The sequence below is a fragment of the Schistocerca americana genome, chromosome 1 (assembly GCF_021461395.2).
Source record: "Schistocerca americana isolate TAMUIC-IGC-003095 chromosome 1, iqSchAmer2.1, whole genome shotgun sequence".
NCBI lineage: Eukaryota > Metazoa > Arthropoda > Insecta > Orthoptera > Acrididae > Schistocerca > Schistocerca americana.
This window is the reverse complement of record NC_060119.1, coordinates 1003000495-1003017647: the sequence shown is the minus strand read 5'-3', so window position 1 is coordinate 1003017647 and position 17153 is coordinate 1003000495. Positions and strand designations below refer to the sequence as shown.

The 17153-nt window shown below is 38.0% G+C and overlaps 1 protein-coding gene across 2 annotated transcripts in view; it reads right to left on the bottom strand.

Moving 5' to 3' along the window:
• The window catches only part of LOC124616065 (transmembrane protein 135-like), a 98014-nt gene extending 81409 nt beyond the window's left edge, over nt 1–16605 (bottom strand). Inside the window, exons 1-2 of one of the 2 annotated variants that reach the window (XM_047144304.1) lie at nt 16302–16605; nt 4980–5110 (exon numbers count right to left, since the gene is read on the bottom strand). In XM_047144304.1, coding sequence (XP_047000260.1) covers nt 4980–5110; nt 16302–16448 — 278 coding nt within the window. In that variant the 5' untranslated portion in view covers nt 16449–16605. Of the gene's footprint in view, nt 1–4979; nt 5111–15676; nt 16275–16301 lie in introns of those variants that run through there. The other variant, XM_047144311.1, reaches the window with a different exon arrangement.
• Between the last annotated feature and the right edge of the window lie 548 nt (nt 16606–17153).

The following is a 17153-nucleotide window of genomic DNA, read 5'->3' as shown; positions in this document are numbered from 1 at the left end:
CATGGGAATTTTGTGAACCATACTAAAACAGTAGTACAAGTTTATATGCCAACTAGCTCTGCAGATGACGAAGAAATCAAAGAAATGTATGATGAAATAAAAGAAATTATTCAGATAGTGAAGGGAGACGAAAATTTAATAGTCATGGGTGTCAGGAATTTGACAGTAGGAAAAGGAAGAGAAGGAAACGTAGTAGGTGAATATGGATTGGGGCTAAGAAATGAAAGAGGAAGCTGCCTGATAGAATTTTGTACAGAGCACAACTTAATCATAGCTAACACTTGGTTCAGGAATCATAAAAGAAGATTGTATACATGGAAGAAGCCTGGAGATACTGACAGATTTCAGGTAGATTATATAATGGTAAGACAGAGATTTGGGAACCAGGTTTTAAATTGTAAGACATTTCCAGGGGCAGACGTGGACTCTGATCACAATCTATTGGTTATGAACTGTAGATTAAAACTTAAGAAACTGCAAAACGGTGGGAATTTAAGGAGATGGGACCTGGATAAACTGAAAAAACCAGAGGTTGTACAGAGTTTGATGAGAGCATAAGGGAACAACTTACAGAAATCGGGGAAAGAAATACAGTAGAAGAAGAATGGGTAGCTCTGAGGGATGAAGTAGTGAAGGCAGCAGAGGACCTAGTAGGTAAAAAGACAAGGGCTAGTAGAAGTCCTTGGGTAACAGAAGAAATACTGAATTTAATTGATGAAAGGAGAAAATATAAAAATGCAGTAAATGAAGCAGGCAAAAAGGAATACAAACGTCTCAAAAACGAGATCGGCAGGAAGTGCAAAATGGCTAAGCAGGGATGGCTAGAGGACAAATGTAAGGATGTAGAGGGTTATCTCACTAGAGGTAAAATAGATACTGCCTACAGGAAAATTAAAGAGACCTTTGGAGAAAGGAGAACTACTTGTATGAATATCAAGAACTCAGATGGAAACCCAGTCCTAACAAAAGAAGGGAAAGCAGAAAGGTGGAGGGAGTATATAGAGGGCCTATACAAGGGCAATGCACTTGAGGACAATATTATGGAAATGGAAGAGGATGTAGAAGAAGATGAAATGGAAGATACGATACTGCGAGAAGAGTTTGACACAGCACTGAAAGACCTGAGTCTAAACAAGGCCCCGGGAGTAGACAACATTCCATTAGGGCTACTGACGGCCTTGGGAGAGCCAGTCCTGACAAAACTCTACCATCTGGTGAGCAAGATTTATGAGACAGGAGAAGTACCCTCAGATTTCAAGAAGAATATAATAATACCAATCCCAAAGAAAGCAGGTGTTGACAGATGTGAAAATTACCGAACTATCAGTTTAATAAGTCACAGCTGCAAATTACTAACGCTAATTCTGTACAGACGAATGGAAAAACTGGTACAAGCGAACCTCGGGGAAGATCAGTTTGGATTCCGTAGAAATATTGGAACACGTGAGGCAATACTGACCTTACGACTTATCTTAGAAGAAAGATTAAGGAAAGGCAAACCTACGTTTCTAGCATTTGTAGACTTAGAGAAAGCTTTTGACAATGTTGACTGGAATACTCTCTTCCAAATTCTAAAGGTGGCAGGGGTAAAATACAGGGAGCGAAAGGCTATTTACAATTTGTACAGAAACCAGATGGCAGTTATAAGAGTAGAGGGACATGAAAGGGAAGCAGTGGTTGGGAAGGGAGTGAGACAGGGTTGTAGCCTCTCCCCGATGTTATTCAATCTGTATATTGAGCAAGCAATGAATGAAACAAAAGAAAAATTTGGAATAGGTATTAAAGTCCATGGAGAAGAAAAAAAAACTTTAAGGTTCGCCGATGACATTGTAATTCTGTCAGAGACAGCAAAGGACTTAGAAGATCAGTTGAACGGAATGGACAGTGTCATGAAAGGAGGGTATAAGATGAACATCAACAAAAGCAAAACGAGGATAATGGAATGTAGTCGAATTAAGTCGGGTGATGCTGAGGGAATTAGATTAGGAAATGAGACACTTAAAGTAGTAAAGGAGTTTTGCTATTTGGGGAGCAAAATAACTGATGATGGTCAAAGTAGAGAGGATATAAAATGTAGACTGGCAATGGCAAGGAAAGGGTTTCGGAAGAAGAGAAATTTGTTATCATCAAGTATAGATTTAAGTGTCAGGGAGTCGTTTCTGAAGGTATTTGTATGGAGTGTAGCCATATATGGAAGTGAAACATGGACGATAAATAGTTTGGACAAGAAGAAAATAGAAGCTTTCGAAATGTGGTGGTATAGAAGAATGTTGAAGATTAGGTGGGTAAATCACGTAACTAATGAGGAGGTATTGAACAGGATTGGGGAGAAGAGAAGTTTGTGGCACAACATAACTGGAAGAAGGGATCGATTAGTAGGACATGTTCTGAGGCATCAAGGGATCACCATTTTAGTATTGGAGGGCAGTGTGGAGGGTAAAAATCGTAGAGGGAGACCAAGAGATGATTACACTAAACAGATTCAGAAGGATGTAGGTTGCAGTGGGTAATGGGAGATGAAGAGGCTTGCACAGGATAGAGTAGCATGGAGAGCTGCATCAAACCAGTCTCAGAACTGAAGATCGCAACAACAACATACTAAAACGCATAATTAGGCTCAAAGTGCACATTCGTATGTCCAGATTCAGATGTAAGTTTTCTTGGAGTACCAGCAGCACATTATCTCATGTTTGGTTCTTTATTATGGCATAATCCCATACATGCTAGAAGATGAAAACGTGAACTTGAAATGCAGCGAACATTTGAAACTAGCCAATAGTGTGGAATTAAACACTTCGTTTCAAATAAATTGACTGTCTCAGCAGAAAAGAATAATAAAAGTCAAATTTCTTGAACAAACTATAAAAATAACTTCATTGTTCTGCAAAGCGATTAACACTTGACTGTCAGAAAGGTGGGAACAAAAATAAAATCTGAAACTAATAACATATTTTAGCCTTCCACTATTATGTGAATGTATTTTAATTCACTTTATAGCTCCCGGCCACAGAAATCCATTCTGTTTTCATTTGACGTGAGAGCAATAAACGAAGAGGAAATGGCAAAACCACTTAACGTAAACACGGGTCACATGGTGACTACCACCTCCCCACTACAACTCAGACTGCTCTGTGCATCAGGTCCGGATCTATGATATTTCTGAGCTGCGACAATATTAGATAGTGGTGCTCCCCCTCTCTCGAGTGTTTGAGGCAGGACGCCAAAAATTTAAAAAAATCGACTTTTAAAAAATATCTTCATTTTGTAGCACATGTCTTTCTGAAGAGTCTGATACATAAAACATGTTCAAGGGAACGTAAGACATGTTATTTTGTCTGTGCGCCAAAGTGCAGTGCCACGCCTCTTAACACAGCATTTTTTCATCGCACGTCTCTGTATTTCGCTCTGTGGAATTCAAACGTGTAATATTTTGTAATGGGTGCCATCAAACCATATTCAGGCCAGTGGAAATTAAAATGTCCTGTGGTGCCTCTCCTGCTCCCAGTCGGCCGGTTTGACATCCTGCTCCTCTTTAAAAAATCTCGCAGTTAATACTGGATGGGATTATTTCTAACCGGCAGAACAAGAACTCTTCAGAAAATTTGTAGTCTTTACTGCCTATTAGCTAATAACTCGCTGTTTTGCGTGACATAATACACTATGTATGCATTCAAAAATCAACTTACGATTCATTCAGAAATCAAGTTAGAATTTGATTAAAAAAAAAAATGTTCAAAAACCAACAGGGATGGGTTCAAAATCATACGAGCAATCGATTTTTTTTAAATTTCATTTTGTTCGTTTTCGTTCGTTGCAACTGCTCAGGGCGGACGTCGCAAGACACCTGTTTCAGTTCACCCTTGATCCATTAACTCAGTGTTTTTTTTTTTTTTTTTTTTTTTTTTTTTTTTTTTTTTTTTTTTTTTTTTTTTTTTTTTTTTTTTACAGAGGGCAGCTAACCCTCTGACTGAACAGCTACCGTGCCGGCTACAATGTAAGAGAAGAAAGATGTGCATTAATCTGAACAGATCAACGTGCGCTGGATGCTAGGCACTTTGTGAAACAAGGTCTGTTTTCTTCAATAATATGAATTTGGCGCCCCGGCCCCCTCCCCCTGAAACTGTAGATACCCTGGTTTCTCCCCGCCCCCTAGTTCCGGGCCTGCTGCGCATCTGGCAGCCTAGGCACACCAGTAAAATTTTTCCAGATAGCATCTGGCTGCTTGCTGCTATTACTTATATAGCTAACTGCCACATTTCTGTAGCCAGAAGCGGGAGAAGGTACTACTCATATGCGACTCAAATGCACATGCGCATAAACTCGCTTGCAACCGCTCAAACAAATCTAATGTGAACAGTTGTGATGTCACGCCCATCGGAGACAATTTGTTGTTATGAAACATTGCATAGTCTTCCTAACGCATTTGACACATTTTGCTGTTGGCAGACGCTTGTATGAGCACTGTGTTTTGTTCTTGTATATGGTGCATTTCCTTTCCAACTTAAGTTTTATCTCCCCCTCTTGTTCGTGTTTTATTGCTGCAGTATTATTCTGCAGTAACGAGGTACAGTAATATTCTTTCTCAGAGTATTGGTTCTTACCAGTCGGAGTTACAAAAATTAAAACTGAAAACTAAAACAATGAAGAATTCCTGGTATTCTAAAAAATTCCTGGGTTTTCCCCGGTTTTCTCCCGGATGGAAAAATTCACGGGTTATTCCCGGAGATCACATAGAACTCCATCACTGTTGCAGACATATATAATTCTGCTGCTTTTGACAGATGTATATAACAAGTACTACTATTCACAATGACCAACAATTTTAGGTTAATGGTTATAACATATGTACCAATAAATGATGAAAGTAAACAGTATAATACGGCTGTGAGGCACGAGTGAAGCCCAAGTCTTTTCAGGCTACTCTCACTAGATACATTTCTCAGTAAATAATTTTGTAGTACTTGGCATTTCATACTCACCTAAGCAGACATAGGAATAAAGAATAACTAAATGCATGGCATGCAAGGAATGATGTGGACTGAATGATTCTTAGAAGTGTTCCTCGAAGATCTTTCTGAGAGGGTATCTTGCCTCTCATAAGCAAAGCAAGCTGTAATTCAAAATTTTAGTATTTCAGTACATTTTATACAAAAAGTAATTAACACATACATAAGCTATTGTATAATGAATTTATACAAATATGAAAATACTATGAAGTTTCTAAAAAATAGTAATACAAGTGCATATAAAATGAAACATGGCAAATCGGTAATCTTCACTGTTATACTTTGTGATGTCATTCTGTAACAAATCTGTTCGTTAAGTCAGCTAGACACACTAACAAATTTGTAAGAAACATTCGAGGCCATGTTTGGTCTATAAACTTTTCTACAATATAGGAGCTGGACAAAAACATGGAAACCACAGTGAGAAATGCATGTTTAAAGGAAATGCAGATGTTAGCCAAGCCTACAGGTTATGCTGTTGTATTTTACCATGAAAGGCATTTTTGTAATCTCTTCAAAATTTTGCGAGTGTCAGCCATGGTCATTACAGTGTTCTGTGAAGTTGTGCTTGCATTATGTCAGAGCTCACTGAATTCAAACATGGGCCAATTGTTGGTCCTCATTTGGTGGGTCCTTACATAACCAAGAGTCCAGTAATGAGCTCATTATGTTGGAGCTATTGAATTCAAACACGGGAAAATCGTAGGTGCTCATACGATGGGTGCTTCCGTAACCAAGTGAGCCTAAGTATTTGGTGTTTCAACAGGCATTAAAGACTTATACCACATACAGAGAAAGCGAAAAAACATCATCCACTTGTACTGATCAAACTGACAGGTCACTAAACTAACAATACATTTTTGCATTGATTTGACATCTTCCTTGGGAGAGCCTTGTAAGGACCCAAAACATTGAAGCAGTACACAAAAATGTGTTGGACAAGCATTCTATAGACAGCTTGGTTTGTATGTGCACTGAACTTTCCCAGAACTTTCCATGTTAATTGTCACTGGTCATTCATCTTTCCTACAACTGAACTTATTTTCTCATTCAAATTTCTTGTTTTGTAATGTTACTCACAGATATTTATTCGAAGTGACTGAGTCAAGGAGCACATCATTAATACTGTATTCAAACATTAGAAGGAGGTTTCTCCTATTCACTTGCAATGATCTACATTTATTCACATTTATAGGTTGCTGCCAATGAAATGGCATGTGGCTAGGGCCTCCCGTCGGGTAGACTGGTCACCTGGTGCAAGTCTTGAGATGACGCCACTTCGGTGACTTGCACGTTGATGAGGATGAGATGAGATGTGATGGCAATGATGATGATTGATGTGTCGACAGAAGTGCCGACACAGTGTTATTTTGAGGGGGCCGATAGGCACGCTATCTAACGCAGACGGGCGTGAATTCTGGAACAAGATACGTTATGACTGCTATAAAGAAAATACGTAGCTTTGGGAATATACTTAACTTTTAATCACGCCTTGTGATACATCTCTCTTGACAATACAAATGAGACTCTTAAGATACATGCACTGTTACAATTGGCGCCTTGCTAGGTCGTAGCCATGGACTTAGCTGAAGGCTATTCTAACTGTCTCTCGGCAAATGAGAGAAAGGCTTCGTCAGTGTAGTCGCTAGCAAAGTCGTCGTACAACTGGGGTGAGTGCTCTTCCGTATCTCGAGACCTGGCTTGTGGTGGCGCTCGGTCTGCGATCACACAGTGGCGACACGCGGGTCCGACATGTACTAAATGGACCGCGGCCGATTTAAGCTACCACCTGGCAAGTGTGGTGTCTGGCGGTGACACCACAATGATGATGATGATGATAACACAACACCCAGTCCCTGAGCGGAGAAAGTTTCCCACCCAGCTGGGAATCGAACCCGGGCCCCTTAGCATGGCAATCTGTCGTGCTAATGCTGCCATTCACAAGTTCATACGGAAATCTTGTCCAAGTCACCCTGAAGTCCCCTGCAGTTGGTCAATAATGATACTTTACCATAACTAGTAGTGTCATCAGTAATGTCTCAGAAATATACCCACTCTACTCAATAGGTATTTGATGTGTATGAAGAATGAGAGCAATTTTATCAGACTTTTATGGGCATCGCCTGACATGAACACACAGACAAGAAACTGAGCATGTTCGCCCAGCTAACAAACTGGCTTTCTCTACTAATATAGACACAGACAATTGTCTTGATACTGGAGCTATATTCAAGTGAAGGATTGTGTTGACTGCACTGGATGAGATGAGCAAGAAAGACAGAGTGGGGTAGACAGTATAAGACACACATTGAGAGGGAAATTAGGAAATGCAGATATGAATACAGCACCATAGAAAGCTCCCCCACATTGAGGCACTTTTCGTAGCATGTGGCATACAGTGAAGTATGAGTCTGGATTTCAGGGGAGTGATGAGAGCACAACAGGATATGCAGACGAAGCTCACTGCGAGAATGACATTGATGTAGATTCACCAACCTTTAAGACTGAACTGATGGATCATGTTGCACAACAGATCATAATGATGTATTGTAAATCAATTTGCAAACATGGCTACATGCTGAATATTTATGAGGTGCTTTTTTATTTTTATTAGTAATTCCTATTCACCACCTATTACACATTACAATAATAGAAATTCTTCTACAGAACAGAAAGATTTATCAAGGACAAACTGTTTGTTTGTTTTCAAATTTTCCTTTGCTGTCTGACATTTTACGTCGCTGGGTAAATGATCAAAAATTTTAGTTGCAGCAATATGCTAAAGACAACCTTTATGCGTAATAATGGATATCATTCTTCCTTCTGCCACTGTAATTATGTATATCATTGCTCCTTTTGAACTGTAGTGGATTATTTTCAACAAACTTCATGAGGGAATAAATATACTGGGAAGCAGTAGTCAAAAACAGATGTCTACAAGAAGATTATTCTGACAGCATGTTTTTGAACAGTGAAGGCATTCTTTCTTAAAGACGAGTTATCCCAGAACATTATTCCATATGACATTATTGAATGAAAACATGCAAAATATGTTAACTTACTGATTTCTGTCTCCCCAAGATCTGAAATGATTCTAACTGCCTCCCATGGTGCAAACGATGCAGATTTTGCATCAATAGAGGAAGAATTAAATACCCTGAATCAGGCAAGTACAGAGGTAGGTGTCAGTCCAGTTAAGAAACCGTAGTCAGTGAAGTCAAGTCATTAGCTCTATGCATCAAGAAAGTGCAGAGAAACTAGTAAAGCTATTATACTGTCTCATCAAATTAAATCTTAACAAGAACTAAAGGAAATGGATAGAATACCTGGGTCCATTTCAGCACATAGTAAATCACCTACCACACACATCAACAGGGCACACACCGGCCGAACTAATGTTTGAAAAGGTGGAGCTAGATGAATGGGCAAAACCGATACCTAAATTACGGCACAAAGACGTAGTCTTAGATGAGAAAGTACGGCAAGTGCTAATAACATTGGAAGAGCAAGCTCAAATAAGGAAAGGAATTTACGACAGGAAATTGAACAACGTCCTGTCACGGTCGCCACTTTATAATATAATAAAATAATGCAATAGATGATAATAAAATGTTGAAATGTGTGGCTTTTTAAAATGTATTGAATTACGAGATTAATTTTTCGGCATGGATGACAAGCACAATAAGCTGAGCTATGCCTGGAAATAAGTTCGTATTAGTTCATATTATTTTGCAGGGCGAAGTAGTTTCTCTCTCCGCTGTAGATTTGTGCTTACCATTCTTTATAATGCTACGTTTGGTTCACCTTTGAAGTCTTGACCGTGTTCCCATTAAGCTTATCGGATCTTCGTAATTTTCCAAAGTACACAGGTGGGCTTCAGTTCTTGTAATTATTGTACTATTTGAAATAACAACTCACACGACCTTTCTGTTAATAAAACAATACTGTATTTTTCTAAACAGTGCACATATGAAATACATACTCCTCACTTAATTCATAGCGACCCCAAAATGGCGGTCTACAATTACTCGCTAAAAATGGCGTGCCTCTCACTCGTTCACTCGCTGAGCGCGAATCCTTCCTTCCTTTCTCCTACTGGTACCAGAAAAAAATCCTCTGTTTTTTAACAACTGAAAGTCAAAAAATACATGACAGTACGCATAGGCTCTATGAGAGGCTACCGCTTCATATTCTCTCTTTGCCTTTAAAGAAGACGAAAACATAGAGGAAATGCAAAAGGTTTATCACACTATGGATGAAAACACTACAGCAAAACTGACCACATTCTTCAAAGCAAAAATTCCATTTTCAGAAGAAAATGAAGCAAAGCACTCTTGCGAGGAATTTTTCACAAATATCAATTCAGTTGTTGAATACTGTGCATCCTACAGTGAGATGGTGCAAGTTTTAACTATTATTCCAGAGACATTTTCAAAGAAAACAATTTTTAACCATGTTCCATCAGTATCAAAGTGGTCATGACGTAGAAGCAGCTCAAGTTCAAATGGTGCAGTCATTTTATCTGGAAGAGACATGGGACTGTTCTCACCAGAGTGAAAAAAAAAAAAAAGAAGACACTATAACTGTAACAGTTGAAGGTCAAAAAGTTGTGAAAGTGAAGAGGTACATGACTCGCAGTATTAAAGAAACTTTTGCAATTTATAAGAGCAACTAAACAACTTCACACATTGAAAGATAAAAATTTTATGCACTATGACCTAAGTGGGTAGTTCCACAACCACCTAGAGATGTCCGTTTATGTTTGTACTGTGCAAATTTTGAACTTTATGTAGTAACTTTGAAGACTTTACTGGAGCACATGACATATAACACCTTGGTTGGGCACGTGAAATCATTAGTAGTCTGTAACATAAAGCAAGGGACCTGCTTGTTTCAAGAATGTGGTGACTCCCCTGGAAAGGGAGGACTGTCTTTACAGGCACCTGGCTTGGAAGACGTAGCAGATAACTCTGCAGAAATTATATATGTTACATGGGAGGAAAATAAACTAATTAAGAAAACTGTTGCTTTTGACAGTTTCACTGATGAACTTGGTAAATTGTCAGTGAAAGCAGTAACACACCAGCATCTGAAGAAATTGCAACAACAATACATCGCAGAAGTGAAAGGGTGCGTAGAGGCTGGAGAATTTTGTTTAGTGCTTCACTGTGGTTTTGCTGAGAACTGGTTTGTAATTCTCCCACCAGAAGTACAAGGATATCATTGGAGTAATGGCCAGGTTTCAATTTTTACAGGAGTGACATATTTTCAAAACACGACCACAAGTGTTGCTGTTATAAGTGATGACACAGGACATGACTCAGCACATGCTTCCCAGCAATGCGCAAAATTCTTCAACTGCAAACAGGGACAGAGAAGATCATCGTTATTTCTGATGGTGCTCCTAGTAATTTTAAAAATCGTTACCAGCTGTTTGAATTGAGTAAGTCACTTGTGCCAACTGGCTGGGTATACAGTGCTGCTGGTCACGGGAAGGGGCCTTATGATGGTGTAGGAGGCCAGCTGAAGTGTCATGCTAGGTACAAAAGATAATCTTTCCAGACCAAATACAACTACGAATCAGAATGCTGAGGCTTTTACCAGAGTCGTGAAAATTTTCATATCCACAGCCCTCATTCTTTTGTCCAAATAGGAAATCAAAGAATTCCGTGAGCAGAAAAAAGAACAATCCAAACAAATGACTCCTGTGAAAGGAATTCAAAAGACACACTTTTGGACTCAAAGTGATGGTCAAACTCATACTGCACGCACTTTAAAGAGAAAGACAGAAGAAATTTCGTTCATTCAGCCAACACCTCAGAAACAGTAGGGTAATATTCAGAATCACAACCTCAGAAGGGGGAAGTTTGTGACGAGTGTGTACGACAGTGACTGGTGGATTGCAGAAATGATAGACACCAGAAACTGTAGCAAACTTTATGCTGCAACATGGACCAGCTGTTGGAGATAGCTGAAGGGCAGCAACAATGCCATCAGTGCTCACTTCCTGTTCACAATGTTTTGAAGACTGTAAGTGCTCCAGTTCCTGTTGGTTCAACAAGAATCACTCCACATCAAAGGAAGATACTGAAGCAGTGGAACACATTCTTATTTCATTGACTGGCTGATTTCAATACAAGACAGAGTGCACAGAAGTTGTATAAACGGAAACCTTTAAGTCTTTGGACCTTTCACATACATTTTGGAACCATTCAAAATGCTTGAAAAATGAGTCTCTTACTCATCTTTCAAACCTAAAATTATGTTAAATAAGGCCAGGTTTTGATTCTTATGAGCCTGTTATGTGATAATGAGGTAATAAAACATGTTTTATGTATACCAAAATTTTCGGTTGTTTATAAAACCTGTTCAACCCAAAAGTGGAAGCTCTCCTTTTCAGAGAATGTAGGACTATATGGTACTAATCAACAGGAAAAAAATCAAAATTTCATGGATTGGCATTTTTGGAAAACAAAAAAATTTCCATAAATTACAAAAAGTTCAGGAAGCTATTGTAAAAGAAACTGACAGATAAGTGCAAATGGACGATTTCTTTGTAATCATAAAGCAATTATCTTTCAAATAAAAGAAAACCCCCAATAAAATAACTAGAGCTGTTCCAAAGATACTGCATTTTAAATTTTTTCCAAAATTCGCATCTTCAAAATGGTATGTGCAGTGTCATCTTTGGAGGGCTGTATCTCGGAGCAGAAATTTTTTTTGGAGAAAACAAAAAAATGTGTGTTCCTTACTTAAGTCCTTCACTTTAACATATGCAAAATTCAATAACATCCAAGACTATGTAGGTAAGATTTTTTCCCAGCCTGCCTGAATTGATATGGACTATGCCCAGTACTTCATATATAACTTCGCTACATTTTTCCCTTGCTGCTCTTATATGAAATAATAGTGTGTCAAGCACAAGACAAATACCCATTCTTTCTTACTGGTGGATGAATGAAGGTATTATGCTTTTATAAAATGCTGAGGAACTCAATGACAAAAGTACTGAAGATAAAGGTTTTTGCAGACATTATTTACTTTCTTCACAAAGTAGCCTATTTCTTCCCACTCTTCTTTTAGCTTATGGATGTCAACATTCACCAAATTTCCACAGGGCTTACTGAAATCTGTTTTAAACAGATAATACCACAGCTAGTTTATATATATGTTTAACATATTGATGGAAATTAGATGCTAATTCAAAAGCACCCCATTCTTACGTCATTTGACAGCCAGGTTCCTACAAATGGTTGAAAATCGACATGAAAATAAATTATCGGTTCTGTATCGTAAGTTCTCAGCACACACACTGAACACTGAAATTTTTATCCTAATATAATATACATTAGTGACTTGCCCCTCTATATTCATGAAGATACAAAGCTAGTTCTTTTTGCGGATGATACAAGTATAGTAATCACACCCAACAGACAAGAATCAGCTGAGGAATTTCTAAATAATGTCTTTCAGAAAATTATTACGTGGTTCTCTGCAAATGGAATCTCACTAAATTTTGACAAAACACATTTTATTCAATTCTGTACAGGGTCATTCCATGTCAAACCAATTGTTCTACATGATTTGAACCATGACCTCTCAGATTCGGATGACCTCTTCCCCCCCCCCCCCCTTCAGGTAATGTACCCACTAACACTAGTTTAAATTTGAAATTTCAGATTTTTCTGACCTTTGGTTTTTGAGTTTCAAGGGTTTAAAAATAAAAAATAAACCATTTTTGATCAATCGATGATTGTTTTAAAATGCTGTGGCTCAAAAACTATACAACCTAGAGAGCTCAAACTTGCACCATTGTTTTCCTCTATAAATTCCCTTCAATTTGATATGTAACACGACTATGCTACCTAAATCTGAAAATTTTAAACTGTTCCAAAAAAACATTTTTTGAAATTTCGAAAATACGTACCCTTGGACTTTTTTATAAAAATTGTATGTGTTGTCCAGTCTGACTGACTACATGCATGCAAAATTTCAAGATGGGATCTCAATGGGTTCTTGTATATAATAATATTTTACTACTGCAATACACACTAGTGAGGTATCCCAATCTGAGACATCAAGGTTCAGACTGTTAGTTGATTTGAGATGGAATGACCTTACAGTAGCTAAATAGCATAACACCATTGATAAATATAGGCTATGAACAGCAGTCTGCTGTTAAGGCAGAATATTCAAAATTTCTGGGTGTATGCATTGATGAGTAATTGAATTGGCAGAAACATCAATGATCTGCTGAAACGGTTAAGTTCAGCTACTTATGCTATTAGGGTTATTGCACATTATGGTGTAAAACATATCACTAAATTAGCCTACTATGCCTATTTTCATTCACTCGTTCATATGGCATCATATTTTGGGGCAATTCGTCATTAAGAGAGAAAGTATTCATTGCACAAAAGCATGTAACGAGAATAATAGCTGGAGCCCACCCAAGATCACCTAGCAGACATTTATTTAAGGAACTTGGGCTATCCACGATACCTTTGCAATACATATATTCACTTATGGAATTTGTCAATAATAACCCATCCCAATTCAAAAATAAGTGCATAGATACACCACTAGAAGAAAGGACGATCTTCACTATTCTGGATTAACTCTCACTCTAACACAGAAAGGCATGAATTATGCTGCCACAAAAATCTTTGATCATTTGCCAGACAGCTTTAAAAGTCTGACAGATAGCTAACCAACATTTAAACACAAATTAAAAGAATTTCTGAATGACAACTCCTTCTACTCAATAGATAAATTTTAAGGTATGAAGTAGTAACCATGAAAAAATTAAAAATAATATATTAATTGCTCATTTTGTGTAAAGAAAACTTATGTTAAAGTGAGACATTCCACATCTTTACGAAACGCCTTATTCATCATCTACGAAAAAGGTATTAATGAAGGTATGTATTTATGTATGTTCAGATCTTGCTTTTCTTTATTTAGTTTTCTTTGGGATTAACTATTCTGGATTTATTACTTTGTAGATGGATTGTAACTGAAATACTGCATTTCATCACCTCACACTGGGTGTCAGAAAAATGTGATCAAACCCTACCATCTATGAAAGTGAGTTCATTTGCGATTCATCTGTTATACAGAATGAGAAACTGTGACACTAATTTCATGCGCATTTTTTGTTTTCCAAGTACATCTAAAAATGGATTGACCAACAGTTTTGATGATAAGTAGTTCTTCCGCTATCAATCGACATGTTAAGCATTCCCTCCCAGAATATTCATATGATTTCGCATTATCTGCACTTGAAAGGACAACCACCCTGCAGGTCATCGACTAATAACTGCTACCCTTGAAAGAAATCTCTTGTACTGCCCATATAAGTCAAGTGCAAGAACCAGTCTGCATGAACTTTTCATCCCAAAGCAGTCTTTCAGCTTTCAGAAAAACTTTACTAACACACAACACGGCTTCATTAATCAACAGTGATGGATGATACGCAATGAAGTACAACAACAACAAATTCCCTTTAGTCTTCAAGGGTTACTTTGAACTGTAGCAAAAAATAACTGTTGCTCGACAATTTACCAAGGATTTAGTGCCCACAAACAAATAACAACACTCTGGCTAACATATAAAATATGGTAATGCCATAAACAAATACTAGTATACTCACTGTAAAACACGATGGCATTATCAATCTAATGCATTTAAATTTCAGTTTCATCAAATTATTTGATTTGGCATGTTACATCCTCATTTTTTAGCATGATGATAATCCACTGCACTGGCTATCATAACTTGTGTCAGGATATGCTTTTAATTTGCCTATATCATCCACACACAGTGTTGGCTGTGCATCCATTCTCCAAGTGTACAGTATAACCAGTTAAAAGGATATTTTTGGGTCTTGAGTCCACTACTGTTGGTAGGCCTAAAACACTGTTAAAATACAGTTTGGTGGAAGAACTTTACAATAAACAACATGACATCAAGCATTTCGTGGATAGCTGTCAGATAACATGACCTACCACGTATAATATCGATTAAAAACACATGTATAGTCACAGTCTTCATAATCCCTAGTTGTTTGTACTCATATCTGCAATATACGCATCTTCTAATCCTTTCATGAGAATTTAAACAGCACTGACATCTGATTGAAACTGCTGGCTTCATCCACTAGTACATACACACAACAGTAAACCATGTGAAATGAAGTGCATTCCAAAAGTGAGTCAACCATATGTAGGCTACTTAAACAAGGCATATTCAGTGTGAAATGCATACACATCAAACAGTAAACACAGAAACAAAATGCTTGGGGGTTTGACCACGACACCATTTCTGAGTCTTGGATTTTGAAGAAGGATGACACCACTGACATGACAGCAACTGTTTCTTGCAAAATAGTTATTTCTGGCCCAGTTTATTGAAACCAAACAGACAGAAAACGTATATCAAGCTATTACATAAGGAAAGACACATACTGCTGAAGAGCTGTGCTTTAAGCTTTACAAAACCCTATTAGGCATCACTTATGCTATTTAATATTACGTGAACTGGCACAAATCAAAATTCCTGCATAACAAGAACAGCTTCTGTGAGAGCTTAATACATGGAAACATAAAAACAAATCACATTACGAGAAAATCATTTTTATCTACAGATTAATTTTGCAGACTAGTACTCACCAAATATAGACTTGAATAAAATGGAAATGCCCCTTGTAGTATTATAAAGCCGAAATCTACAGAAGCTGTGGTGCAAGAACTAGTGTAACAATGTGTGTACTCTCTACACGTTTGTTCAATAACAACTGGCTTGCTGAACAGTGCCATTACAAGGAACGTAATGCTTTCTTGCCGTTAGCAGCAGCGAAGAAGTTATGAGCAACTTTTCTAGTCGAAGAACCATACACCGCAACGTTCAGAACAACGTCTGTGTAGGCACATGTAAATAGATAAGCACTGCTAAACACAATGACCCATTTTATGTTGATTTACTTCCCGTACTTCGTTACGGTGCAGTTCCTTCCATCTTCTCGATTCCTGTACATTGTGCGTTTCAACTCAACTCAACGGTGGAGGGAAATCTGGGCTGTTACGCGGTATGTTTACATAAGCATCCTGTCCAAACTTGGGCACAACAGTGCTGCAATATGCATTGTTTCTTAATCCAAACTGTCGTCTTAATTACTTGTGCTCACAGGTTGCAGTTTAGAAATGACAATGAAAACTAACTTGGCATGTGTCTTATAACTTGTACAAAGGTTCAGGTTATACTGACACAAATGTCACTCTGCGCCTCACAACTTACCATATACACAGTTACGTAAATTCGGAAGGACTCCTGGAAAGTTGTACATCCCGAACTAGTTGCAGCGTCGCTGCAAGATTTTGTCCACGGGTGCACATACTCCAAGCAAGTGTGAGGCACTGTTTGAAATTTACTGAATGCAACCATCGCTCACGACTACGTTATGATAGTCATTTGTGACTCCTTCTCACGACTAGCCTATAGTTGCCAGTCACTGAACTGTCATCACAACGTGTACCTTGTTACAACAGTCACTGAGATAACAATATGCATACATAAACAGGGACGTTGTTACCGTTGCCAACGTAACAGCGTCATAGTCAGCACGACTGCCTACTGTTTACACTCTGATAAACCTATAATTCAAAATTGCTAACTCCTTCGTGTTACTATAGAATAAAAACAACACGTATCGCTAAACCGAATACTTCGAATGCAATTCTCAATACGCCGTGTCTGCGAACTTTTTTTTCCCTAAAATACTTTCAACCAAGTAATGCTTTGAAAAACGTGACGTGAGCGAAGCTAAAACGAAATTCTTTTTATGTCACTTTAATATCTGGAAAAAACAACGATTCTCGAACAAAACTATTTATGTGTACCAGATCCAAATAGTACGGTAGCATCGGTATCAAGTGAAGCCGAATCCACGAAAGCAAATAAATTACTTCCGCTTCAAGTTACTATGTTTCGGTATTAATCTAGGGTGGCTGTGTTAAATCAGTGCTTGATTTGTGACGGTACTCCGCCGTTACTGCTGACGAAAAAAACGCATTAAAATAATCTTTTTAAAGATTTATATATTTAAAAAAATGTACCCTCGCAGTAGTTCGCACTACCAGAATCTCTTTC